The following is a 26,595-nucleotide window of genomic DNA, read 5'->3' as shown; positions in this document are numbered from 1 at the left end:
ACAAGCCAGGGACCACCCAATCGTATTAAGAGGCAGCAACTTTAAAATAAACAAAAGGAAGCACTTCTTCACACAAGGCACAGTTACCCTGTGGAACTCCTTGCCAGGGGATGATGTGAAGGCCAAAAGCATAAATGTCTGGAAAAATAATTAGGGAATTTCATGGAGGAAAGGTCCTTCATTAGCCAACATCTGGGAGTTGAAACCCCTCAGAGCGTCAGGAGGTTTTTATGTGGGGGGTTGGGAGCAGTCAGCCTCCGCTGCACATTCCATAGAATCAGAATCATAGAATACTAGAACTGGAAGGGACCTCAAAAGGTCATCAAATAGTCCAGTTCCCTGCCCTCATGGCAGGACCAAGCATCGTCTAGACTATCCCTGATAGATGTCTATCCAACGTGCTCTTAAATATCTCCAGTGATGGAGATTCCACAATCCCCCTAGACAATTTATTCCAGTGTATCATGACCCTGATAGTTAGGAAGTTTTTCCTAATGTCCAACTGCCTTGCTGCAGTTTAAGCCCATTGCTTCTTGTCTTATCGTCAGAGGCCAAGGAGAACAATTTTTTCCCCCTCCTCCTTGTAATACCCTTTTAGATACTTGAAAACTGCTCTCATGTCCCCCCTCAGTCTTCTCTTTTCTAAACTAAACAAACCCGATTCCTTCAGCCTTGCCTCATAGCTCATGTTTTCTAGACCTTTCATCACTTTTGTAGCTTTTCTCTGGACCCTCTTCAATTTCTCCACATCTTTCTTGAAATGTAGTGCCCAGAACTGGACACAATATTCCAATACTCCACATCTCTTCCAGCATTTATAATAGTGCTAAATATAAAAAAGTAATTTCACTTTATAAGGGCAGTCCCTCTCAGAGGGTTGCAGTGTGAAAGGGGTCACCCACACATCAGTCTGAGAACCACTGGCCAAGATGGTAGGGGCACAACCCCATGCTCTAGCTATCCCTAAGCCAGCGGCCAGGAGAGGAGGATAGGGATGGATCACTCAGTAATTGCCTTGATCTGTTCTCTCCTGGCCATTGTGACAAGTCATAATATTGAGCTACATGGACCATGGATCTGGCCCAGTAAGGCCATGCTTGTGTTCTTTGGAGGGGACACTGTGTGTGAAGGGCAGTGGGGGGGGGCGCTGTTTTCAGGGGTGCTGTGTTTCCGGGTACAGCGTGTGAAGGGCAGTGGGGGGCGCTGTTTTCAGGGGGTGCTGTGTTTCAGGGTACAGCGTGTGAAGGGCAGTGGGGGGCGCTGTTTTCAGGGGGTGCTGTGTTTCCGGGTACAACGCGTGAAGGGCAGTGGGGGGGCGCTGTTTTCAGGGGGTGCTGTGTTTCAGGGTACAGCGTGTGAAGGGCAGTGGGGGGCGCTGTTTTCAGGGGTGCTGTGTTTCAGGGTACAGTGTGTGAAGGGCAGTGGGGGGCGCTGTTTTCAGGGGGTGCTGTGTTTCAGGGTACAGCGTGTGAAGGGCAGTGGGGGGCGCTGTTTTCAGGGGTGCTGTGTTTCAGGGTACAGCGTGTGAAGGAAAGTGGGGGGCGCTGTTTTCAGGGGTGCTGTGTTTCAGGGTACAGCGTGTGGAGGGCAGTGGGGGGCGCTGTTTTCAGGGGTGCTGTGTTTCAGGGTACAACGCGTGAAGGGCAGTGGGGGGTGCTGTTTTCAGGGGGTGCTGTGTTTCAGGGTACAGCGTGTGAAGGGCAGTGGGGGGCGCTGTTTTCAGGGGTGCTGTGTTTTAGGGTACAGCGTGTGAAGGGCAGTGGGGGGCGCTGTTTTCAGGGGTGCTGTGTTTCAGGGTACAGCGTGTGAAGGGCAGTGGGGGGCGCTGTTTTCAGGGGGTGCTGTGTTTCAGGGTACAACGCGTGAAGGGCAGTGGGGGGCGCTGTTTTCAGGGGGTGCTGTGTTTCAGGGTGCAGCGCGTGAAGCGCAGTGGGGGGGCAGTGTATGGGAGACCTGCCCCACTGGCTCGGTTACTTTTTCCTTTAGCAGCGCCCTTTCCAGGCGCGCAGACGCCTGCAGGGCTGAGGTAGGAAGGGTTCACGGATGAGACCCTCCCGGGCGGAGACGTGTTGTCCGGCGGGCAACTCGCCGCTCTGTGGGCACAGCCCCCCGCGCCATGGGCGCCCCCGATTGCCCCGTAGGCTCCAGCCAAAGCGGAGGAGCCCAGCACTCTGGACAGCTCTCGGCTCAGCCCAGCGAGCAGCCGGCCAGGCGATCTCCGCTGCCCCCCGCGGAAGCGCTCGGCTCCCGGGGCCAGAGGGGCGTGAGCCGGCCCCTGAACCCTGCTCTGGCCGGGCGCCCTCGGTCGTGCGCAGGGCCCGGGGGCCCCTCTCCGCGGCGCAGGGCGCGGTGCCAGCCAATGGGCGAGGCGGGGCGGGCCGCGGGGACGGGATATAAGGGCGCCGGGGGCTGGGGGCGGGCACCCTGGCGGGATCGACGCAGCGCAGCCGGAACCATGGTGCTGACCGCGTGCGACAAGACCAATGTGAAGGCCGTTTGGACCAAGGTGAGCGGCCACCTGGAGGATTATGGCGCCGAGACCCTGGAGAGGTAAGGCCGCTGCCCCTGCCCCTGGCGCGCCCTGCGCCCCCACGCCCCGCTACTCACCCCGCTTCTGCTTTGCAGGATGTTCGCCACATACCCCTCCACCAAGACCTACTTCGCCCACTTCGACCTGCACCACGGCTCCTCCCAGGTCCGGACCCAAGGCAAGAAGGTGCTGAGCGCCCTTGGGGACGCGGTCGCCCACGTCGATGACTTGCCCTCGGCTCTGAGCCGCCTGAGCGACCTGCACGCCAAGAACCTGCGTGTGGATCCAGTCAACTTCAAAGTGAGCGGCCGGGAGAAATACTGCCCGCCCCGAGCCCTCGGGTCCGTCCCCCCCCCAGATCTCGGGTTCCCCCTCTGAGCCCGCTAGTCTCTGCTCCCAGGCTGGCTGGTGCCCCCCAAGCCCGCTAGTCTTGACCCCTCTGAGCCCGCTGCTGTTCCCCCTTCAGGGTCAGAGCCCGCTAATGTCTCCCCTTCTCCCAGCCCGCTGCCCCCTCACCCGGATCTGAGCCCGCTTCCCCCCTCGCCCCACTGGGTACCAGGGCGACCCCTCGATGGCCCGGGACGGGAGGCATCCCCCGGAAGGACGGTGCCGGGTGGCCTGGGCGTCCCCTCCGGCTCTCCTCACCCGCCTGCTTTGCCTTCCAGCTGCTGAGCCACTGCTTCCTGGTGGTGGTGGCGCTCCACCACCCCAGCCTGTTCACCCCCGAGGTGCACGTCTCCCTGGACAAGTTCATGTGTGCCGTGTCCGCCGTGCTGACCTCCAAGTACCGTTAGGCGTGGCCACGGGCCGAGGCGCAGCCAAGCAGCTCAATGATCTGAAATAAACGCGCTGCCTGGCGCTCCACGTGTGCGGTGTCTGCTCTCTCCTTGGGCCCAGGGGGCGGCAGCGGCTGGGTCCGGCCATACCCGCGGGACAGGGGGCGGCAGCGACTGGGTCCGGCCATACCCAGGGGGCGGTAGCGGCTGGGTCTGGCCATACCCATGGGACGGGGCGGCAGCGGCTGGGTCCGGCCATACCCAGGGGGCGGCAGCGGCTGGGTCCGGCCATACCCAGGGGGCGGCAGCGGCTGGGTCCGGCCATACCCATGGGACAGGGGGCGGCAGCGGCTGAGTCCGGCCATACCCAGGGGGCGGTAGCGGCTGGGTCCGGCCATACCCAGGGGGCGGCAGCGGCTGGGTCTGGCCATACCCATAGGACAGGGGGCGGCAGCGGCTGGGTCTGGCCATACCCAGGGGGCGGTAGCGGCTGGGTCTGGCCATACCCATGGGACAGGGGGCGGCAGCGGGCTGGGTCCGGCCATACCCAGGGGGCGGCAGCGGCTGGGTCCGGCCATACCCAGGGGGCGGCAGCGGCTGGGTCCGGCCATACCCGGGAGACAGGGGGCGGCAGCAGCTGGGTCTGGCCATACCACCTAGTCCCGTGGCGGGAAGCGGCCAGGAGTGTGGGCCCTCCCTGGGGATTGTTAATGCCATCCGGTACCTGGCACTCTGGGGCTGGTATCAGGGGAACTGGGCAGGCTGCCTGCAGCCAGGGGCAAGGGCACTGCAAGAATTTGTGCAAAGGGGGTGCTGAGAGCCCTGCACCAAGCTGGGACCCGTGTGTACATGGAAACCCCCCAAGCCTGGGGGGCTGCAACACCCCTAGAGCAGCACTTCTGGGAGGGGGCCTGGGAACAGCTATCAGGGGGCCTGTGCTCTGTCCCTTCTGGCAAAGTACCGGGTTCTCTGGTCTGCACCCTGCAATCTTGCCCAGGGCCAGCTGGCAGGGGGATGGGACCTCATCTAGCAGCAGGCTGGCAGGGGATGAACCCAGCTGGGAGTGGGCTGGCAGGCATTCAGGGACCCCACGAGTGGTGAGGCCGGGCAAACAGGCCACTGTACAAGGGGAGGGGGAGCAGCAGGAGGCAGGACAAGCAGGAGGCAGGCGTCAAACACAGCTCATGTAAACCAGCCCAAGCCTCCCAGCCCAGGGGCAGAGGCACCAGGACACCGGGAGGAGCAGCGTTTAAACCCCACCCAAAAAGCAAAAGCTTTTGCCAAGTTCCCTCACCCCCAATGGGTGAGGCCACCACATGACACCCAGAGCCCGGGTGCAAACTCTCCCCAGGTCTGGCAGGTGGAAGCCTATGCTCACAGGTGAAGGGACGCTGCTTTCTGCCAGCCTGGCCCCAAAGATCTCAGAAGGCACCTTGCCCCAGGGTCTGTCTGGCATGCAGGAGGGGGTAATGAATCCTCTTCGGTCTAAGCCCAGGGCCCGGCCCCTGCAGGAGCAGGAACCAGCTGTGCTATGCAGGTTGGGCAGATTACTTTACTGAGAGGCACCATTTCACATCCATTCTGAAGTGAGCTGGAGGCTTCTGCTTGGGATCTTTCTCCCAGGTAGCTGGTGGGCACGAGAGCAATGGGCAGGTCCCAGGCATCAGCTGGTCACTCCTGCATCCCTGGGGTGTCTGGACTAGTGCCAACATGTAAGGGGGGTAATGAAAGCAGTTCAGGTACTTCCCAGAAGGGGACGCCCCCAGCAGTGCCATAAAGAACAAGGCCACTCTCCAGTATTTATGCACTGATGGACCCCCGAACTTATAAGAGTTAGGGAGGGCCTGCAGAATATGTAAGCACCTTGCGACGGCTCCAGACACTGTGAACACTGCATCAGTAAGGGTATGTCTACACTACAGTGCTAATTTGAACTAATTTAGTTCAAATTAGTTAATTCGAACTAAGCTAATTCGATCTAACGCATCCAGACTAAAAAACTAGTTCAAATTAGCGTTTTGCTAATTCGAACTAGCATGTCCACACAGAGTGGACCCTGAACCGGGGTTAAGGATGGCCGGAAGCAGTGCCGGCAGGGCATCAGATGAGGACTTAGAGCGTGGAGCTGCTGGCTCAGGTTAGCCGAGGGCTGTGCTTAAAGGGACCCGACCTCCACCCCGGACAGACAGTTCTCAGGGGTGCCCCGCTTGCAAAGCAGTCCTGGCTTGGATTGCCCGGAGTGCCCACACTGGGTACATCACAGCACTCGACCATCAGACCGGCTGCACTTGCCGCAGGCTGCCATCTGGGGAGAGGGGGTAATTGGGGGGCTGCAGGAGAGGTTCCACCCCCAGAAGCCCGCAGAGCCAGCCCAGTCCTCCCCATCAGGGGCTCGTACCCCATTCCTCCCTCACCTCCTTCCACTTACCCCTCCCTAGCCCCCCTTCCTGATGTACAAAATAAAGGACAATTGTGTTCAAAAATAGAATCTCTCTTTATTGAACAAAACTGGGGGAGACTGGGAAAAGGAGGTGGGAGAGGGGAAGAGAGATGGTGGGAGAGGGGAGGGCAACTACAATGATGAGGGGTTTGGAACGGGTCCCATATGAAGAGAGGCTAAAGAGTCTGGGACTTTTCAGCTTAGAAAGAAGGAGATGGAGGGGGGATATGATAGAGGTCTATAAAAGCATGAGTGGGGTGGAGAGGGTGCATACAGAAAAGTTCTTCATGAGTTCCCATAATAGAAGGACTAGGGGACACCAAAGGAAAGGAATGGGTAGCAGGCTTCAAACTAGTAACAGAAAGTTGTTCTTCACAAAGCAAAGAGTCAACCTGTGGAACTCCTTGCTGCAGGAGGATGTGGAGGCTAGAACTAGAACAGAGTTTAAAGAGAAGTTAGATCAAGTCATGGAGGTTGGGTCCATGGAGTGGTATTAGCCAGGGGGTAGGAGTGGTGTCCCTGCCCGAAGTTTGTGGAAGGCTGGAGATGGATGGCACGAGACAAATGGCTTGGTCACTGTCTTTGGTCCTTCCCCTCCAGGGTCCCTAGGGTTGGCTGCTGTCGGCAGACAGGTTACTGGGCTAGATGGACCTTTGGTCTGACCCAGTACGGCCATTCTAAGCTCAGGGCTCAGGGTCGGGGGTCTCAGTGGACCACCTTGATTTTCATGCAAACCTGCTCCTGGGTGGCCAGGCTGGCAGCTCTCCTGCCCTAGAAGGCCGCTTTCCTGTGCCTAGTGCGGAGGTCGTGGATGAGGGCCACGATGTCTGCACTGGACCAGGCGGGTGCCCGCCTCTTGCAGTCCTGGGCAAGCTCCCGGGAGCCACCAGCCTGGTCCTGGGAAGAGGAGGAGGGCTGGGTGGCAGCGGGTGGCTGGCTCGAGCCGTGCCAGGTGCAGGGTCTGCTGGCTGGGTGCTGGCAGGCTTGCACCTGGCACGGGCATCGTAGCCAGCCCGTGCCTCTTTAAGGGGCTTGGGGCTGGGAGGGGGGCATACGAGTTTCCCTGGTGTTGGCCAGAGTGGCCACCAGGGAAAGCTGGGGAGGGCTAGCCTCCCACTAGTTCGAATTAAGGGGCTACACACCCCTTAATTCGAACTAGTAAATTCGAACTAGGCTTAATCCTCGTAAAATGAGGATTACCTAGTTCGAACTAAGCGCTCCGCTAGTTCGAATTAAGTTCGAACTAGCGGAGCGCTGGTGTAGCGCCTATCAAAGTTAATTCGAACTAACGTCCGTTAGTTCGAATTAACTTTGTAGTGTAGACATACCCTAAGTGAGCAAGGAACTCATAAAGAGCGGCACCTTGCAAGCTTCAATGTAGCAAGCACAGAGCATGGCCTGGGGCACAGAATGGGAAGCTGGGTAAGAAACCTGAAGCCAGCAGAGTATGGGGTATATGAGTCTTGGCCAGATCGTTTTCTATCCAAGTATTCATGTGCTGCAGGGATCTTTGACTGCATGGGCCTTCCTGTGTGACCAGGGCAAGTGACATGTTAACCTCCCTTGGCCTTGCTTTCCAGCAACAGGAAATCAGCAACTCCCACTGCCCCCAACAGGAGAGGCAAATGTCCTGCAGAAAATGTCCTTTGTTACCATGTTTCCCTGTCTCTAACAGGGGAGTAAAACTTTTCCGCTCCCTGTGCTTCTGGACCATGGGGGGAAAATGCTGCATAATCAGCTGCTTTTTCTTCTTTTTCCTGAGCTTCTAATTGCCAGGTCCTGCCCGTGGATGAAAGCTTGGCAGCAGCCAAGCTCAGAAGTGATAATAGTCAGAGAAATAATGAATGGTATCAACTCCTACAGAGTGCAAACAGCAAAGCGGGGGCTGTGCATGGCTTTGCCTAGAGACTAGGGCCAACAAGAGACTTCATTGGGCCCTGGAGGGAGCAGGATCTGAGCCCTCTGGAATGGATGGGACCTCTGGCAGAAAGGGGGGGGTCAGGGGTTAGACTTTCCCAAGCAGCTCATCAGTGCCCCTGGGGCTGCAGGGCACATGCTGCTGGAGGTCCAGCGGGAATTTAAAGGGCCCAGAGTTCTAGCTGCTGCTGCTGAGGTAGTGTCAGCGGTAGCCAGGCGCCCCGGGCCCTTTAAAATCCTTGAGCCCTGGGGTAGTTGTTCCCTTAGCTCCCCACCATCCTAAGAGGTTGATCTGTAAAATAAGTGAAGCCCTAACAATGGGCCGGTTTTGCACAGTAATCAGAAAAGGTGCCGGATTATATTGCTAAAAACGAAGTCTCCTTGCCTGAAAAGTGACCACAGTACTTCCAGGTGAGACTCTGAAATGAGAGGGTTGCCAGCTGCTTAAGAGAGGGAATATTTGAGAGAGAGAAACTTTGAAAAGTGCACTTAAGGTAGCCCAGCTCCTTCTCCCTTATCTTCAGCTGAGCCTGTATGCTCTTCCACTGCGGATGGGGTAAGTTTCCCAGGCAGGGGCCCAGCAGTGTCCTGATGGCCAGGCTTTCTGGGTTTTGTAAAGAAGTTTTATAAAAGGCTGAATGGGGAAACATCCCCAATGTGCTGAGAGCAGCTATGTCCTCTTCTGATTTCTCTGCTAAAGAAAACCTCTCCAGGCAGTTGCTGTAGGGAAGCTCTCACTTTTAGTGACTCTGGTTTTAAGTGCAGTTCTGATATTCTCTGAGTCAGGAGGAGCCATGGGCAAACCGTCCTTGCACTTTGCTTAGGTCATCAGGGCTCAGCATTAGGTCACGTGGTTTGCCAGGGTTAACCCCGATGGGCTGCCAGATGCTTTGTTTACCTGAGCGCCTGCAGGTACGGCCACTCCCTGCTCCCAATGGCTGTGGTTTGCCGTTCCCGGCCAATGGGAGCTGTGGGAAACCTTGCAAGTCGCGACTAGTGGGTTTTGTACAGTTGCAGACTAGTACGGCTCCCTCTCTGAGGCTTTTAGGCAATATTGAACATCCTCCCTCCTCCTGCTGAGAGACCAGGACTGGTGAAAACAGTCAGGGAGTTCTCCCCCAAGGAGAGGAAGACCAGATTTATTCTCCCCTACCCTAACCTGCTTTTTGAAAAACGTAACAAACAAATGCTGCTCCGGGTAGGGGAGACTGTCTTCAGCTATGTGTGTGTATCCAAAAAGTACAAAACAAAGTTACAAACCCAACTTTATTTCCTTTTGCAAGTCCCCCTCCGGGATTCCATTTAGTACTTCTCTCAAAAGGACTAACCTAGGCCTTGGCCTTAAACGTAGGACATGATTGAGGGGGGACATGAGAGCTGTTTTCAGGTATCTAAAAGGGTGTCATAAGGAGGAGGGAGAAAACTTGTTCATGTTGGCCTCTGAGGATAGAACAAGAAGCAATGGGCTTAAACTGCAGCAAGGGCAGTTTAGGTTGGACATTAGGAAAAAGTTCCTAACTGTCAGGGTGGTCAAACACTGGAATAAATTGCCCAGGGAGGTTGTGGAATTCCCATCACTGGAGATATTTAAGAGCAGGTTAGATAAATGTCTATCAGGGATGGTCTAGACAGTATTTGGTCCTGCCATGAGGGCAGGGGACTGGACTCAATGACCTCTCGAGGTCCCTTCCAGTCCTAGTATTCTATGATTCTATGATCTTTACCACTTTCTCATTGGCCAGGAAGAACAAACTGTGGCCAATGGGAGCTGGGAGTGGTAAATAAAGCATCTGACAGCCCACCTGGGGCTAACCCTGATGAAGCACATCTGGCCCACGGGCTATTTATTCCCCGCCCCCCCCCCCGTAAGGCTTAGGTGCTGTGTATGAAGCTACCATGTCAGCTTTCAGTGCCTATGCTGTGTGAATTTCAGTGCTTCCATCCTCTGATGACAGTCCAGCCCCTTCTCCTGTAACATCCAGCCCCCACGCCTGCCCCCCTGAATGTGACCCTGAAAACCAGGCGGGGAATGACAGACAAAGGAAAGGGTCACAGATGGGCTGGTGAGGGCCTTGTTGTGCAGGAGCTAAGTGGAAATCCTGCCCAGGGCTAGAGAAGAGGCACTGGCAGAGCATTTCCATCCGAATGCTTGTTCTCCAGGGCCCTGTGCTCTTGGGTCACAATATGGAACTTTGCTGGGCTGGACAGAGGCTGGTGTTCAGAGGCTCTGTGAGGCCTGGAGCAGTAAAGAGGAGCAAACACTCAGCGCGGCCCAAGCCCTGTTATCAGTGCTGCCAGCCGGGGCGTGCCCGGCCTTCTGGGCGTGCAGCGCCTCGCCCGCTGCAAGGGCCGATAGAGGAGCGGCAAGAGCTCGTTGCCCTTCGCAACCGATAGTCTCCAGGGACTTGATCCTGCCCGGGGCTGAGCGCCCACCAGAGTAAATGGAAACAGAGGGTGCTCAGCACTGCCCGGGAGTGTTCAGCAGGATGGAGCCTGAGAAGCGATTTCGAGAGACGGTGGTGTGGCCGGGGTAAGATTGTGCATGTTCTCCTAACCATGACTCTGCAAAGATTCCCCCAGTGCTTAGCAGGCAGCTGGGCTGCCTCCTGCTCCCAGGGGGGGACAAATCCCCCATTGCAAGCCATGGCAGCAGGGACAGCTCAGGGCTGGCACTTGCACAGGACACACTGGTTGCAGAGGCTCCGGGGTATCTGCCAAGACCCCAGAGACCAGCAAATGTGAAAATCTGGCTTGGTTCCACAGAGCAGCCCCCTGGCCCAGCACACAGCACAGATCAGTCCAACAAACGGATTTCCAAGGGGGGGCAGACAAGCTCCTGCTGCTCCAATGCCAGGGCGAGAGACACCCCTCAATTCCCTTAGGGTCCTGCTTCTCACCATCCCGCACATTGAGCCTGCAGAGCGCTGCTTTATAAGGAAAAGGGGGCCTTGAGCTCAGGAGAGGTGGCACTCAGGCAGAGTACAGCAAGAACGAGCCACCTCCGACATACTTGCTTGCCCCGTGCCTCCTGGCACCCCCGAGGCTGTGGGAGTGCACGTCTATGGAGAAGGGGTGTGTGCGCACAGGAGCAGTGCATGTGTGGGACGTCGAGGGCCTGTGTTTGCAAGGGGCACTGTGTATATACAGGGGGCAGGTAAGGTTGCTGCATTACTACGATGTGTCCATTTGCTGGGCTGTACTATTGTTGATTGTCCACAATGAGGTCCCAGCTGTAGAGGCCTATACATCCGCAGATAGCCACTCTATGTCCACGGGTATCTCTGTCCGTGGATGTCACTGTTGGTCTCCGGGGCTCGTTTTTGCGGATACAGATGCGGATGTGGATACACATTTTATATCCGTGCAGGACTCTACCCAGCTGTGCCCTGGGCTGCCTGTGGCACAGCTGGGTGAGGGGATGGGTGCTTTGAAAGGCACCCGTGTACTCCTCCCCCGGCCACCCCTGCAGCTCAGCTGACAGCCACATGAGCTAAGGAGGAGTGAGGGCCAAGCCAGGCCAGGCTGGGAGCTGCAGCAGGGATTTCAAACGGACCCTGACGACGCAGGGCATCACCCCACTTCTCCTGCACTCAGGTCAGATTTGTGAGGGGCAAGATCAACACAGGGGATTAGGGGGAAAGGGACGTTCAGGGCCCCTGAGCAGTCTCTCTCCAGGTCTCTGCTGCAGACAGATTACCAAGGAGCTCCCGTTGTCTGTGGAAGCCCATGTCCCAGCGTGTGCAACAGACTGGGTGAGCCGCTTGCTTGCCCATTTACACACCCTGCTCTCCCATCAGCAAGGAGAGAGGCAGCTCTCTGGGCAAAGACACTGGCTCAGCAGCTTCTGCTGGACGTGACCAGGCCCTGCATACTGGGCGAGTGCAGCGTGCTGCTGGCATCGTTGCAAAGAGAGACCGCAGGAGGAGGCTGAGCCCAGCCAGCCCCCTACGGCACATGCTTGTTTAGCTCCTTTGGACCAAACATGCAAAAGAAACTGTGAACAGAGTGGGGCCTTGTCGTATAGGGGGTTTCTAGGGCTCCGCTGAGAGGGTCAAATCAGGGTGAAGTGCTTAGAGACAGGGGGTATGTCTACACTACCCCGCTAGTTCGAACTAGCGGGGTAATGTATGCATACCGCACTTGCAAATGAAGGCCGGGATTTGAATTTCCCGGGCTTCATTTGCATAAGCGGGGAGCCGCCATTTTTACAACCCCGCTGGTTCGAACCCCGTTCCACGAGGTGTACCGGTAGTTCAGAATAGGAAGCCTAGTTCGAACTACCTAGTTCGAGCCCCGTGTAGCCGCGCTGCACGGGGTTCGAACCAGCGGGGTTTTAAAAATGGCGGCTCCCCGCTTATGCAAATGAAGCCCGGGAAATTCAAATCCCGGGCTTCATTTGCAAGTGCGGTATGCCTACATTACCCCGCTAGTTCAAACTAGCGGGGTAGTGTGGACATACCCAAGGCTACTTACTGTCCAAGACTAGGGGGTCGGCCACTACCAGGCGCACCAAACCAGTCACCAAGAGCACTTCTGTTCCCCACGCTGGCTAGCAAGAAGTCATGCAAGCAATCCCCTTAGCCCAGCGGTTCCCAACCTTTCCCAGATGGGGGCCCATTTGGATAATTCAGGAAGACTTGGTGACCCAAGGCAATTCAAAAATGGGGGGAGGAGGGAGGGCAGAGCCACCCGGGAGACACTTGGCCACTCTTTTGAAATGGAATGGCGACCCATATTTCGGACCCGAACCATAGGTTGGGAAACCCTGCCTTACACACTCCAGTTCCCCTGTGCCCCACCAGTACCACTCCTTATACAGATGAGAGGATATGAAAACCAGTCTCACCAAATCCAAACAGGTTCTTCCGATCTCAAAGGACCAGCCACATTCCCAGGTCAATGTATATCTCAGATCTTCCCCAATCCTTTAGAATCTACAATCTAAGATTTCTTACACTACAGAGTTAAGAAAGAAAGAAAGAAAGAAAGAAAGAAAGAAAGAAAGAAAGAAAGAAAGAAAGAAAGAAAGAAAGAAAGAAAGAAAGAAAGAAAGAAAGAAAGAAAATTGTTAAAGGAATTAAATTACATCCACCAATTGCAAGTCCTTGATGCGTGCCTTTGAGCAGAGAGCCAGCTACCTACCCTCAATGCCTTAAACAGCCCCCTACAGGTAACAGTTTGCCAGGCCCTGGGGTATGTCTAGACTAAATGGCTCTGTCGACGGAGCCATGTAAACTAGTTTACCTGACATAGTTAATGAAGCAGGGATTTAAATAATCCCCGCTGTGCCGACAATCAGCTGATCCGGCACAGCGCTGCAGTCTAGATGCAGATCGGTCGACAAAGACTTCCTTTGTTGACCGCTCCTGTAAACCTCGTTTCACGAGGCATAAGGGAGGTGTTGACAAAGGCTTCCCTTGTCAACCGATCCACGTCTAGACTGTGGCGCTGTGCCGGATCAGCTGATTGTTGGTGCAACGCGGCGGCCGTTTTTATTTTAATGAAGCAGGGATTATTTACTTCATTGACTGTGTCGGGTAAACTAGTTTACATAGCTTTGTCGACGGAGCCATGTAGTCTAGACATACCCGTGGAGAGACTGACCAGACCATGGGCTGTGTTTGTCCCGTGTGAGATTGCAAGTGAAAGTTGGTGCCAGAATCTTTGCTGTTCTTTTTTGCTCCGTGTGTGTGTGAATGTCTTGTTTTGTTCAAAGAAAACAGAATGGATTCCAAGCACACCACCACCCACAGCAGCTCCAGCTACAGTCTACCTCAGCTAATTGCTTCTCTCTCCTTCCCAAAAGGATAAGGACAGTTAATACCATCAGAGATTGCCTCTACAAAAACTCTCTATGGTTACGTCTAGACTGGCATGATTTTCCAGAATGCTTTTAATGGAAAAGTTTTCCATTAAAAGCATTTTCGGAAAAGAGCGTCTAGATTGACATGGACGCTTTTCCGCAAAAGCACTTTTTGCGGAAAAGCGTCCGTGGCCAATCTAGACGTGCTTTTGTGCAAAAAAGCCCTGACTGCCATTTTCGCGATAGGGGCTTTTTTGTGGAAAACAAATCTCAGCTGTCTACACTGGCCATTTTGCGCAAAAGTTTTGTGCAAAAGGGACTTTTGCCTGAACGGGAGCAGCATAGTATTTCCGCAAAAAGCACTGATTTCTTACAGTAGGAAGTCAGTGCTTTTGCGGAAATTCAAGGGGCCAGTGTAGACAGCTGGCAAGTTTTTCCGGAAAAGCGACTGATTTTCCGGAAAAACTGGCCAGTTTAGACACAGCCTACAGGTAAAGGCAAAGGAACAAGCCTTACTGCATACTTCACATTTCAAATGCTTTTGTCATTTTTCTTTCTTTTCCTATGTCTTTAAAACGTGCTTTAGAAAACTTTGATGGTGGTTATTACAATGGAGGCTGCCAGCAATAAGGTGTTATGAATCCTCACAGCACACTGAACTCCTGTAACCGTCAGTGAAAATTTCAGGAGAGACAGTGTGTCCTACTGGATAAAGCATTGTACTGCCTTGGACTCAGGGGACCTGGGTGCTACTCCCAGTTTTGCCTCTGGACTGCCAGGTGAGCTTGGAAAGTCCCTTCATCACCCCGGACCTCAGTTTCCCCATCTGTAAAATAGGGATAATACTGACTTCTTGTGTAACACAAGATTTGAGAGTTGCAGAGAAGAGCTCTGTAGAAGAGCAGGTGTTATTCTTTTATGTATTAACATCTTATCTGTTGTTGGGCCATACCCCAGCTTTATCCACACAGCCTGCCCAAGAAGAGAGCTGGGTGCATGCAGAGCCTGGAGGCAGGGCCGAACCCTTCAGTGGGCTGTGACCCTGGCAGGAGTGACAAAGTCAGTATATATTTCTGTTAGTCTCTAAGGTGCCACAGGACTACTTGTTTTTAAAGCCAGTACGGCTGTGACCATTCCCCTCTGCTGCCTCCAGATGGCACTGTCAGCCTGCTTTCTACACATTCCTCTACCACCAAGGCTATGTCTAGACTGGCATGATTTTCCGGAAATGCTTTTAACGGAAAAGTTTTCCGTTAAAAGCATTTTCGGAACAGAGCATCTAGATTGGCACGGACGCTTTTCCACAAAAGCACTTTTTGCGGAAAAGCGTCCGTGCCAATCTAGACACGCTTTTCTGTAAAAAAGCCCCGATCGCCATTTTCGCGATCAGGGCTTTTTTGAGGGAAACAAATCTGAGCTGTCTACACTGGCCCTTTTGCACAAAAGCTTTGCGCAAAAGGGACTTTTGCCCGAACGGGAGCAGCATAGTATTTCCGCAAGAACACTGACAGTCTTACATGAGATCGTCAGTGCTTTTGCGGAAATTCAAGCGGCCAGTGTAGACAGCTGGCAAGTTTTTCTGGAAAAGTGGCTGATTTTCTGGAAAAACTGGCCAGTCTAGACACAGTGCCAAGCTGGCTCCAGGTTCCAGACCAACCCGCCAAAGCTAGGGACGGGCCTGCGGCACGGAGCTGGGTCTGACCCCCAGGAGGTCAGTGCTCTCTGACACATGGCTTGGTTGCAGCCCATTATAGAAAGAGGGAGCACCCCTAATAATTGGATCTGGATCCTGCCCAGGTCTGGAACTCCAGACTTGTGGGGCTTTGCTGCCAGCTGTGCTTTGAACTAGGCGAGGTGGGTCCAACAAGAAGGAAATTATATGAACGTCAAACTTCCCGGCAGCAAAATTCCAGCTCACATACTGGTAATAACCAGGCAATGGAGTATCTCCACATTACAAAGCTGGCCAGTTACAAAGCTTCTAGGAGCCCCAGTAATAAGTGACACAATCACATCACTTGCTTCTGGTCTTGGAATCTATGAAAGCGAAGGGCAGCTTATCCCACATCTGCCTACGTCAGGGCTCTTATGCCCTTTCTTCTGCTGTCAGAGACATGGGCCTGAGTCAATGGCTCTGGGTCTGTGTCACGTTGCTGAATTGGAGGGAAGCAGCCAGATCGCTGCTGCACCCCTAGGTGGGGATGTTGGCCCCAGAAATTGGTGTGGGGGGAGCCATGTGGGGTGTTGAATGGGAGATTGTTGTTTGTTGATCTTATGTACGCTATTTATGTGAGTGTTTAATGTCTATGTGTGTAGGTAGGAATCTGTAATCTGTGTGGAAGCTGAATATTTCTGTGAATGTGGTTAAGCATGGCTATGGACAGGCTGAGTAGCAAAGCCCTGTGGAACAATGACTCTCAATAGGCTATGGACACACCCAAAGAATGGGATGTGTCACCTGAGGGCAGCCAGCAGGAAACATAGAGATTGGCCTCTGACCAGGTGACTTGCTGCATACAAGAAGAGGCCAGGAAGGAGTATAAAGAGGCCATGTGGTCGATGCCATTTGGTTCTCAGCTCAGCACTTCATCCCAGAAGCAGCACTGCAGGGATTGAAGAGCCCGGAAGACCTGTGAACCCATCCTGATCGTAGGATGTGCAATAAGAACTTTTAAACCAGCAGCTGCAACATCTCTGCTAGAGCCTGCATCGAGGACTGGGAGATTCGGTGCATGTAATGTACTGTACTTTAATAACCTTACTCTCAGGCTTTTCTTTCTTGTAATAATAAACCTTTAGATGTAGATTCTAAAGGATTGGCCCAGCGTGATTTGTGGGTAAGGTCCAGAGGGTAAATTGACCAGGGATCTGTGGCTGGTTTCTTGGAACCGGACAGAACTTGTTCGGGGTAGGTGGGATTGGGTGCTAGGACCCCCCACCTGTGTATAGGCCCGGGGCCATCTGGGGCACGGATATTGCTGGGGTGTCGGAGGGGTTTTGCTCGGGAGGCTTCAGGCAGGCTGCTGAAGCGCTCTGTGAGACTGGTTTGTGGCCTGTGTGGAGAGGTCACCAGTCGGGGGCTGTAAGTAGCCCCGGATTCGAGCAATTCGCCCTGAGCGGATGCCCGCAGCTGTGCCCAGACACGGCCCGGTCTGTCACAGTCTGCAGCCGTCTAGCAGTCCCTGTGTGCTGAAATCAAACACTGATCCAGGAAATGTTGCCGAGTCCTCCTTTATTCCATTACACTGAGCACTATTTCCATATAGAATGTATCTGTGTAACCACATGGGCAGTACCAAGAGACCAGTCTCCTTGCTTCCAGAGCCATGCATGACTCTTCAGGACTTGGAAGCGTTTGCATAAGATGTATTTATTTGTTCAAAGAGCAGACGGAAGAGCTTCTCCCAAGCGCTGGACACCTCGCTGCTGAATTCATTTCCCATGAGCTCTTTGCAAACACTCAGGATCACCTGAAACATGCTCTGGCGAAGGAACAGAGAGCGAGTGAGGCCCTAACCATATTAAGCTTAAAGTTGGTCAATTCTTCAGCTAGAAAGGAACCAGCTCTCAGCAGCGTGGTTACCCTGGAATGAGTGGCAGAATCATCTGACATCCCTTTGGAGTAGGACCCCAAATGGGGTGCCCGAGGTGTCTCCGCCTCTAGAGCAGCCTCCTCTTACCTACCTGCTTGGGTCACAGCATTGCATTTGTGTGGCTTTTATACGAGTGCGCAGACGTTATCTCAGATGCTGAGGATTGTCCTGGGCTCCCTGCCTTAGAAAGCGGGTTCCTATGGGTAGGGCACTTGGAGCGAGGGTTAGGCTTCCTATGGTTAGTGCTCCCTGCCCTTGGGTTAGGTTTCTTATGGGTAGGGTACCTGGAGCTAGGATTAGAGTTCCTATGAGTAGAGTGCTCGGAGCAAAGGTTGGGGTTCCTATGGGTAGGGTTACCCACCCTAGGATTAGGGTTATTATGGGTAGGGCACCTGCGGGTAGGCTTGGGGTTCCTCTGGGCAAGGTTCCCTGCCCTAGGGTTAGGGTTGCCATGAGTAGGGTATTAGAAGCGAGGATACTTGAAGATACTACACTCCCTGCCGCTTTACTAGCCCTCAACAGCTCCCTGTGAGATACTCAGGTGTGTGCCATGCAATTACACAGGAGTGGGGAGGTAGCCACAGCCAGGAACAGGAGTGGAGGCATACATGAGATGTTCTCTCTACTGGGACATTGGCCATTCTATGAAAACATCTGAAAAACCACTAGTGGAGGTGGAACCTCATTATGTCCTGCCCATATTTTTGCATCTTATGCCTGTAACTGTCCTGATGGGCTGTTTGCTCCCCACTCAGCATCCTCATGGATGTTATCTAGGGCTGATCCCTGCAGGACTCACAAGGCGTCTCCCCCAAAGCTGCATCGTCTCAATGATTGTTCCCTCTCGTTTAGGCTTCTGGAGTCAGGGGTCAAGCCAAGCGTCAGTGTCTGCTTGTAAACCCATTTAAGTGCATTTTTTTCTGGCATTTTTTTCAGGAGAAATTAAATCAAATACTTTGTAAAGACTTGGTAATGAGAGGAGGGATGATGTGGGTATGGATCTGGCTGCAGATTCGGAGATCTGAGTCAGTTCCCAACTCTGCCACAGATTCCTGGTGTTATTTGGGGAAAGTCACTTACTCATCTCAGTACCCTATCTGTAACACAGGGATTGTCCCTTCTTTTTCTACCGTGTGTGTGTGTGGACTGTCAGCTCTTTGTGGTGAAGACTGTCCTGTACACAACACAGCACAATAAGGCTCTGATCTTGGTTGAGGCCTCTAGGGGCTATTGCAATAAACTGCGATCTCGTTTTCCACACATTTGATCACACAACCAATTGCACTTGCACGGCATGGGTGCTTTACTAACTCTAATGCTTATGGTCCATGCCTATACTAACCTCTTGCTTTCTGACAAGCGTGTCACAATGTGTGGCTGTGTCTAGACTGGCCAGTTTTTCTGGAAAATCAGCCGCTTTTCCGGAAAAACTTGCCAGCTGTCTACACTGGCCGCTTGAATTTCCACAAAAGCACTGACAATCTCATGTAAGATTGTCAATGTTCTTGCGGAAATACTATGTTGCTCCTGTTCGGGCAAAAGTTCTTTTGTGCAAAAGTGCCAGTGTAGACAGCTGAGATTTGTTTCCCTCAAAAAAGCCCCAATCGCGAAAATGGCGATCGGAGCTTTTTTGTGGAAAAGCGTGTCTAGATTGGCCCGGACGCTTTTCCGCAAAAAGCGCTTTTGCGGAAAAGCGTCTGTGCCAATCTAGACGCTCTGTTCCAAAAATGCTTTTAATGGAAAACTTTTCCATTAAAAGCATTTCCGGTAAATCATGCCAGTCTAGACACAGCCTGTGAGTATGAATAGCTAGGTCTCTGGGATATTGACCTTTCCCCTCTGTGACTGAACAAATAGCTGTAATCTCTAAATGAAGTATGTGCTCTTGATCGCTGCATACATCCATACCTGGAAATTCGCTGCTGGGACGTGGTGCGTATTCTTGTGCTTCTCTGCTACACGCTCCAGAATCCTGCAGGCCTGTTTCCAGTTGTCGAGGTTTTCAATCACCTGGTTGAGAGCAACCATGACTCTCCGCCCATGGTAACGTATCTGCGGGTCCTCCTGCAGGTTGCCTTCAGTCGGGATGCTCTTGAAGTATGCTTTTGTCTCAGGATAATCTTTGAAGAGTCTGTATTGGGAAGAAGGAAGAGGGACTGAAAATCACAAATTAGAAAAGCAAGACTGCTGTGCTTTTACAGTGGCTTTAAGAGAGCGAATAGAATCTCCAGACTGCGAGATGATGGTAGGAGGAAGGCTTTAGGTTGGACTGACAAATTGACCTGAGTTAAGATGCTCTGTCTACATATTAACTAGATAGCTAATAAAGACCACTGTTAAATTACTAGCAATGAATTATTATCATTAAGATGAGTGGATTACTTGCATATAAAACACCATATGGGGCCAAGATCGGAGGAAGTGATAAAAAGAACTAGAAAAAGTTCAAAACAAAACCTGACTTAATGGGTCTGGCCCACGAAAGCTCATCATCTAATAAACCATCTTGTTAGTCTTTAAAGTGCTACATTGTCCTGCATTTTGCTTCAACTACCCCAGACTAACACGGCTACATTTCTATCACTATTCCTGACGTAATAGTTACTCAGCAGTGAAAAACAAGTTTGAATGAAATAAGATGGATCAATTAAGAGTTCCTACTTTTCTAAAAATGATACAAAATGCTGAAAAGGTTTAAACAAGAATTTATTTCTTTTTGAAGGCATGGGGATCTACTTATAAGACACAAATTTGTCATCTCTTTAATATTTAGGAACTGAAGCGATTTCATTATCTAATTCATTTGAGCTTAATGTTAGAGGAAAAAGCTGTGTATGAGTTTGTCTTGGAAAAAATGAGACATATTGTTTACAAAACAAGAAATGAAACATTTTGAAAGATTTCAGTGTCATTCAAGAAATCAAATGGAGAAAGATTTTTTAATAATTTTCAGAAGATCTAAAGATACAAAATTAGACGTGTCATTTCCAAAATCAATCTGAGTCGATGACGAGAGATCAAATTGTTAAGGGTATACAAGATAATAGTATAAGAAAAAGACTGTGAGAAGAGTCAGACCTAAATCCGGAAAAAGGAGCCAGTGAAATACATGTCAAGAAAACCTCTCTTGCTATATGTGACTGTTCAGCAATATGTTCTCTCCCATTTAAAGATGATACATGTAGGGGAAGGAGCACGCAGGGTCATGTATTCACCCTACTCCAATTTCTACCAGGCCTTGCTGGCCTTGTTTGGTCACAAGGACCTGGTCTAAACTAGGACTTTACACCAAATTTAGCTGTCTATGGTCAATTTTCTAAATGATATATCCATACTACCAAACCTGTTGCACTGCCCTTAGGGGTAGCTGAAGTCAATTCCTGTATGCCTGCTTTTCACCAGGAGTAACGCTATTCCTGACTTTGCCTGGACAAAGTGACACTAATGTAGATGCAGCGTTGCTGGAAATTCAACATTTTTGGCCTCTTGGAGGCCTCCTGCAGCTGTCTGCTCTGATGGCTTTAGCCAGCACTTCCGCCTTTACTGCTCTCCCATTGAGCTCAAAAAGCCCCGAGAAGCTCTTACCATTTAGGACAGTGGTTCCCAAACTTTTTGGCATCATGCCCCCCTTTTTGATTTTTGAAAAACCCTCATGCCTCCCCCTCCCCCCCACAATAGCAGCAAAACTTGAGCAAAAAAAAAAAGAAAGGAACTGAACAGGGCAGCAAAACTCGCCTTGCACTCCCCTGGAATTTCTTCATGCCCCCCCGGGTACGCCTCCCAGTTTGGGAACCTATGATTTAGGAGGAGTTCTTGAACAAACAGACAGACAGACAACTCTCTCACATATATTGTAGATTTTACACTAAGGTTTGAATTAAAATGACAGCAGGAACTTTAAACCCAGATAAGCAGGAAGCCCTTGAATGTCATGACTTACCTGATGACAATTATTTTGCCATTCTCTTCTGGATTCTCAAATAACTTTGACCAGATGTGGTGGATACTCTTCTTATCAGCATCAGTTAACAAAGCCATGATGCCTGAATGATGCTCCCTGGTGAGGTGACAAGGCAGCAAAGCTAGATTACAATTTGCAGACATAGCTTTTGAAGGAAGCCAAGTATTTTAGATGAGATTACCAAGAACAGGCATAAATGGTCCATATGAAACCACTCCGTAGACAGGAGTACATACAGAGCTTACTTTCATTGTGTACTTCGGAGAGTCAGAGAGAGATGTGGGGTTCACCTCCATACAGAAAGTGCAGACAGAGAACCAAATAAAAAAGTATAAGAAAAGCCAAAAGAGCCATTCCAGCACAATGTATCAGAGATGTACAATAAAATACAATAATAATAATAACCTCTCAAATACTGTGTTTTTGAACAATTATAATTTGACCATAAAACCCATTGTTGATATCACTGTTATCTAATTGCAACAAATTGTATGCCAAGTAGGACACGTGGCCAGAAAGAGTTACATATTCCTCACACAAAACAGGACTATGTAGCACTTTAAAGACTAACAAGATGGTTTATTAGGTGATGAGCTTTCGTGGGCCAGACCCACTTCCTCAGATCAAATAGTGGAAGAAAATTAGCACAACCATATATACCAACATATGTGTTCATTTTTTTGATTGTATCCTTTGGTATATATGGTTGTGCCAATTTTCTTCCACTATTTGATCTGAGGAAATGGGTCTGGCCCACGAAAGCTCATCACCTAATAAACCATCTTGTTAGTCTTTAAAGTGCTACATAGTCCTGTCTTTTGTTTCAGCTACACCAGACTAACACGGCTACATTTCTATCAATATTCCTCACACTAAACTGACCCAGAGTCAACCAGCAGAGACAAGTCAGAAACATATGTAAATGGGAATTAGGGTCCTTCAAGGCTAGTTAGGCTAGAACTTTGAAATGCAACCCTGTATTGTTAGATTTTAGAAGTGATACTAATTGTATGTGTTTACTTATATCTTGTTAGATGTTAGCCATGTAAACAGACAGTTCCTGTCTATTACTATCGCTGTTGATTCAGAGATCAAAGGGAATATTAACATTTAAATGGATCTTGGGTGAAATAATTGCATTGCCTATATGGCTCTTTAAAGTTTGGGATAAATGGTTTAATGGGTACATTACTTTATGTGAATTTCCATGATGTTTTGGGGAACAGCAGGTTACATCAAAAGCCTATTGTTAATCCAGGACTGAATGGTCAAGAGGCTGCTTGAAATCTATATTAAACCCCTTGGGTCTGATCCTTTTTATCTTAGGTCTGCTTAAGGTTTCATGCAGGGAAAGACTAAGCCCTAAGGTTTGAGATTCCCATCATAAGATGGTACACCCTGAATGTGAGGCTTCTGGGGGTAGCCGAGTTAGTCTGTACGGGATAAACTTAAAAAACAACAAATGGTCTAGGAGCACTTTATAGACTTAACAAAACATGTAGATGGGATCATGAGCTTTTGAAGAACTGGGCTATGCCCACGAAAGCTCATTATACCATCGACATGTTTTGTTGGTCCATAAAGTGCTACCAGACTATTTATTGTTTTTTAAGTTTATCCTGACTATGAGGTTCAGCATTGGTCTAGCTTCTGAACTAAATTCATAAAGAACTTTTTTGCAGCTACAAAGTTCTCCATCTCTACTATGAATCTGCTATTAGAACTGTATTCATGCCTCTACCAATATTCTCTCTTTTTTATTCTTTAATAAATGTTAGTTTAGTTAATAAGAATTGGCTATAAACATGTATTTGGAATAAGATCTGAAATAGTCATTGCCACGCGAGGTAATATGTCTGACCCTTTGGGACTAGTAGAACTTTATTTGACCTGGGTGTCTGGGTGGAAGCCTAAGACTGGGTTGCTTTAAAGGGACTGTGTGGTTGGCGTCTGGTATCCAGAAAAGTATCATTGAGGTTGTTTTGTGTTGGCTTGGTAAATCTAAGTATTGGAATAGCCATCAACTTTGGGGATTGGCTGTCCCATTCATTGCAGTTCACCCTAACTGAGTGACCTCATCTGGCTCCTTCCTGGTTACCAGATGCCCAATCAAAAGGATCCATCAAAAAATGGCCTCTTTATGGCTCAGTGCTGTAATGTGCTTGAACAGTGCAGGTGGTGAGCTCCAGTTCACACCATTCCCAGTGTTCTCAGGTGGGTCTTGGAAACACCCCCCAAGGTCAGGCTGGTCCTGTCTGTGCACTGCTCTTTAACGCACTGTGACACCGAGCATCTGGCCAATCTTAAATCCCCATTGCATCATGGGAAATCAGCCAAAATGGAGGAGGAAGCATCAGAACTCAGGGGAACATTTCCAAGTGCTGCTGCATCAGGAGGGGGTGGAAGGGACGCTGCCTGCTTCCCAGAAGATCATTCCCTCTGCATAGAAGGAGAGAGCAGACCTAGCAGCTGAGCTCCCAAATCCCACGCAGGATGTAACTGCCCACTTGCGCTTGGAGACGTGTTCTAACATGGGGAGGATTAACAGGCTTCTGAGACTCCCTCTGGTCCCCGGGCTAGGGAATTCTATCAAGAAAGTTGCGGTTTTACTGTGTCTGTGCATGCACTGAGCTCTGAGCCCCTCAAATCCTCCTGCAGGGCCAAATGCTCCCTGTCTCTCTTCACCCCAGGGGCAGAGCCACTGATCCATGGCTCACCCACTTAGCATCCAGGCCCACTGAGATCGGGGCCAGAGCTCCCTAAACCCACAGGCTGGGACTCCCAACCCCAGCTCGGAGTCTGTCAGCCCAGCTGCCTGGCTACGTAAGAACATCAGAACAGCCACACTGGGTCAGACCAAAGGTCCATGTAGCCCAGTATCATTTCTTCTGACCGTGGCCAGTGCTGGGTGTCCCAGAGGGAAAGGACAGAACAGGTGACCATCCAGTGATCCTGTGCATTGCTGCCCCAGTTTCTGGCCCCAGTGCTAGCTCTGCAGGGGGGGGTGCCTTGCAGGGGCAGGTCTGGGCAGGGCTACCGCTGGGACAGGAACCTAGAGCAGCAGCACACGGCACAGGCAGGAGGGATATGTGGTCAGACTGACCCGCCCCCCTCCCCAGAGCAGCGGATCCCTTCTGTACTCCCCCTCCAGGTCCCTCCATCCCTTCCTCCCTTCCCCCCAGCCTGCCCATCTGAAAGCTGAGGCCCACCCCATTTCCTGCCCTAGCTATGCCTCTGCTTCACACATCTCCCTCCCAGTCCTGAGTAGCTGGGCTAGGCAGTGGGGAACCAGAGGGACAGAGGAGAAGGAATCCTCCCCTCCCAGCTGCAGTGACAGCTGCAGGCCCTGTGATAGTAATAGTCCTTGTGTGGCCCTTCTCCATGGCAACCAATGTCTGATGGGACAATAGACCCTGTCTGGCCCACCGCCAGTCCCTGCTGTGCAGTGGTGCCTGGGAGGCTCCACATAGGGCAGGCCCTCTGCAGGTGCAGAGGAGGGGGTAGGATTTGGCCGCAGTGTCGTTTTAGGGCATACACATGCCAGGTACCTCAGCGCTGGAGTCCTGTAGCCGGTGCAGCTGAAAGGGAACTGCAACACAAAAAGCGAGACCACTAGTGAGCTTATTGGGAAGCCACTCAGGTCAAATGAGTGGAGATTTAAACCCTTGTGCCTAGGAGCATGGGGTGGGGGCGGTATCATCTGCACGTCCCTCCCTTCACCTCAGAACACGCCAGCAAGAGCAGGGGGCTGCCCTGCTGGCTCAGGGAGGCTGTGTGGCACCCAGCTCTGGTCACTTCAACACAGCCCCGGGGCCCACACTGAGAGTGGGGCCCACACTGACTGACTGGGGGGCTGCTGAGGCTGCTGAGATCCAGACTTGGGGTAGGGGGCTGCTTCTATGGAGTGGAGACCCCTTGCTCGGCCTAGCTACCCGGCTGCCATTCGAGAAGCTACTGGGGCTGAGCTCGACCCTCCCAACCAAGAAGCTCCATGATGTTAAACATCAGCCCCATAGAAAAGGGAACTGAGGACTTGGAGCCGGGGCAGGCTGCTCCCTCATACTCTGCCCTGTTTCCAGGGCCTCTCACCACACCTCCAACGGACAGGGCTCCCCAGCCTTGGGAGCTCCTGGCATGGAATTCTGGGGGTGACAGTTGTGGGGGGAGGGATGGGACAAGGTGCGATGGGGTGGACTAAATCCCAGAGACCCCTTGCTGGAGGCCTCACTGTTCTGAAACACTCATCCCAGGAAAGGAGCAGTAGACAAGTCCTCCAAGCAGCAGAGGGTGACGAAAGGGAAAGCAACCTATCAGGGCCTTGAAGGGCCATATAAAAACGAGCAGCAGGGCCAGAGACAGTCAGTTTCTTTCTGGTGCCAGAGTGGTGCATATAGTTAGGGACTTATCAAATTCATGGACACAGGATTTTAAAAGTTGTAAATGTCATGATTTCAGCTATTTAAATCTGACATTTCTTACTGTTGCAATTGCAGGGTTCCTGACCCATAAAGGTGCTGTGTGGGGGCCACAAGGGTACTGAAGGGATGGGGTTGTTGTCCTGATACCCTTACTTCTGCACTGCTGCTGGTGGTGTCACTGCCTTTAAACCTGGAGAGCTGGAGAGCGGCAGCTGCTGGCCAGGAGCCCAGCTCTGAAGGCAAAGCCCCCATTGGCAGCAGCGCAGAAGGATGGTATGGCATGGTATTGCCACCTTTACTTCTGTGCTGCTGCCTTCAGAGCTGAGCCCTCAATCAGCAGCTGCCAACTCTGAAGGCAGCTGCGCAGAAGTAAAGCTGGCATGGTATGGTATTGCCACCCTTATTTCTGCCTCACCTTCAGAACCAGGGAGCCAGCCAAACAACCACCCCTCTCTGGCCACACAGCCTTGAAAGCAGTGCAGAAGAAAGGGTGGCAGTACCGCAACCTGCCCACCCCCAATATCCTGGTGACTCCCCTTAACTCCCTTTTGAATCAGGACCCCCAAATTGAGGAACGTGGGTCTCCCCTGAAAAATCTGTATAGGATAAGGTAAAAGCACACAAAAGATCAGATTTCACTGTTCACGATGCATTTTTCATGGTCGTGAATTTGGTAGGGTCCTACATATGGTGCTCCTGAAACTGCAGCACCACAGACAGCTCAGTGCTAGCAGGGACTGGAGCTGCAAGGTAGAGCTCCTGCCTGGCTGCCAAGTGGGGATTTAAGATAAGCCCTAAGGCAGTGGTCTCCAACCTTTTTACACTCAAGATCACTTTTCAAGTCTCAGAACAGGCGAAGATCTACCGCCCTGCCCCTTCCTTGAAGCCCCGCCCTCTCTATTCTCCTGTCCATCACTTGCTATCGCCAGTCCTTATACTCTCTGTTAAACAGTTTATTTTTAAATTATGCAATATATAAAATTAAAATCACATTTATAGTTATGAAATAAATGGTCTGTTTTTAATTCATGCTATTTAAATGTCAAATGAAGCATTTACAATTATACATTTTGTTCTCTGCTATTTTGTAAATCTAAAATCAAGTATTGATAATTATATATTTTTTCTTCCAATAACAAAGTCTCAGTGTGACACCT

General features: G+C 51.5%; 2 protein-coding genes across 6 annotated transcripts; one reads left to right on the top strand and one right to left on the bottom strand.

Annotated features, from left to right (window-relative positions):
* The first annotated feature begins 2,390 nt into the window (after nucleotides 1–2,390).
* On the top strand, nucleotides 2,391–3,398 carry LOC102454060 (hemoglobin subunit alpha-A-like). Its single transcript, XM_006124605.4, has 3 exons — nucleotides 2,391–2,550; nucleotides 2,626–2,830; nucleotides 3,196–3,398. Exons 1-3 carry the CDS (start codon nucleotides 2,456–2,458, stop codon nucleotides 3,322–3,324), a joined length of 429 nt encoding a protein of 142 aa, XP_006124667.2. The 5' UTR covers nucleotides 2,391–2,455; the 3' UTR covers nucleotides 3,325–3,398.
* A 13,283-nt stretch (nucleotides 3,399–16,681) lies between these two features.
* On the bottom strand, nucleotides 16,682–25,162 carry LOC102453596 (cytoglobin-1-like). Of its 5 annotated transcripts, none has more exons than XM_025185371.2 (5): nucleotides 25,115–25,162; nucleotides 24,569–24,609; nucleotides 21,000–21,116; nucleotides 18,968–19,190; nucleotides 16,682–16,948 (listed from the first exon to the last, which is right to left on the bottom strand). In XM_025185371.2, exons 1-5 carry the CDS (start codon nucleotides 25,154–25,156, stop codon nucleotides 16,805–16,807), a joined length of 567 nt encoding a protein of 188 aa, XP_025041156.2. In that variant the 5' UTR covers nucleotides 25,157–25,162; the 3' UTR covers nucleotides 16,682–16,804. The 5 variants fall into 5 exon arrangements, with proteins under 5 accessions (XP_025041156.2, XP_075755046.1, XP_006124665.2 ...); XM_075898931.1 differs by lacking the exon at nucleotides 25,115–25,162 and adding an exon at nucleotides 24,953–25,061; XM_006124603.3 differs by lacking the exon at nucleotides 24,569–24,609 and having other exon boundaries at nucleotides 25,115–25,144.
* Between the last annotated feature and the right edge of the window lie 1,433 nt (nucleotides 25,163–26,595).

Source organism: Pelodiscus sinensis, chromosome 16 (assembly GCF_049634645.1).
Source record: "Pelodiscus sinensis isolate JC-2024 chromosome 16, ASM4963464v1, whole genome shotgun sequence".
Lineage (NCBI taxonomy): Eukaryota > Metazoa > Chordata > Testudines > Trionychidae > Pelodiscus > Pelodiscus sinensis.
Note: the sequence above shows the minus strand (reverse complement) of the source record. Positions and strands in the feature narration are given on the sequence as shown.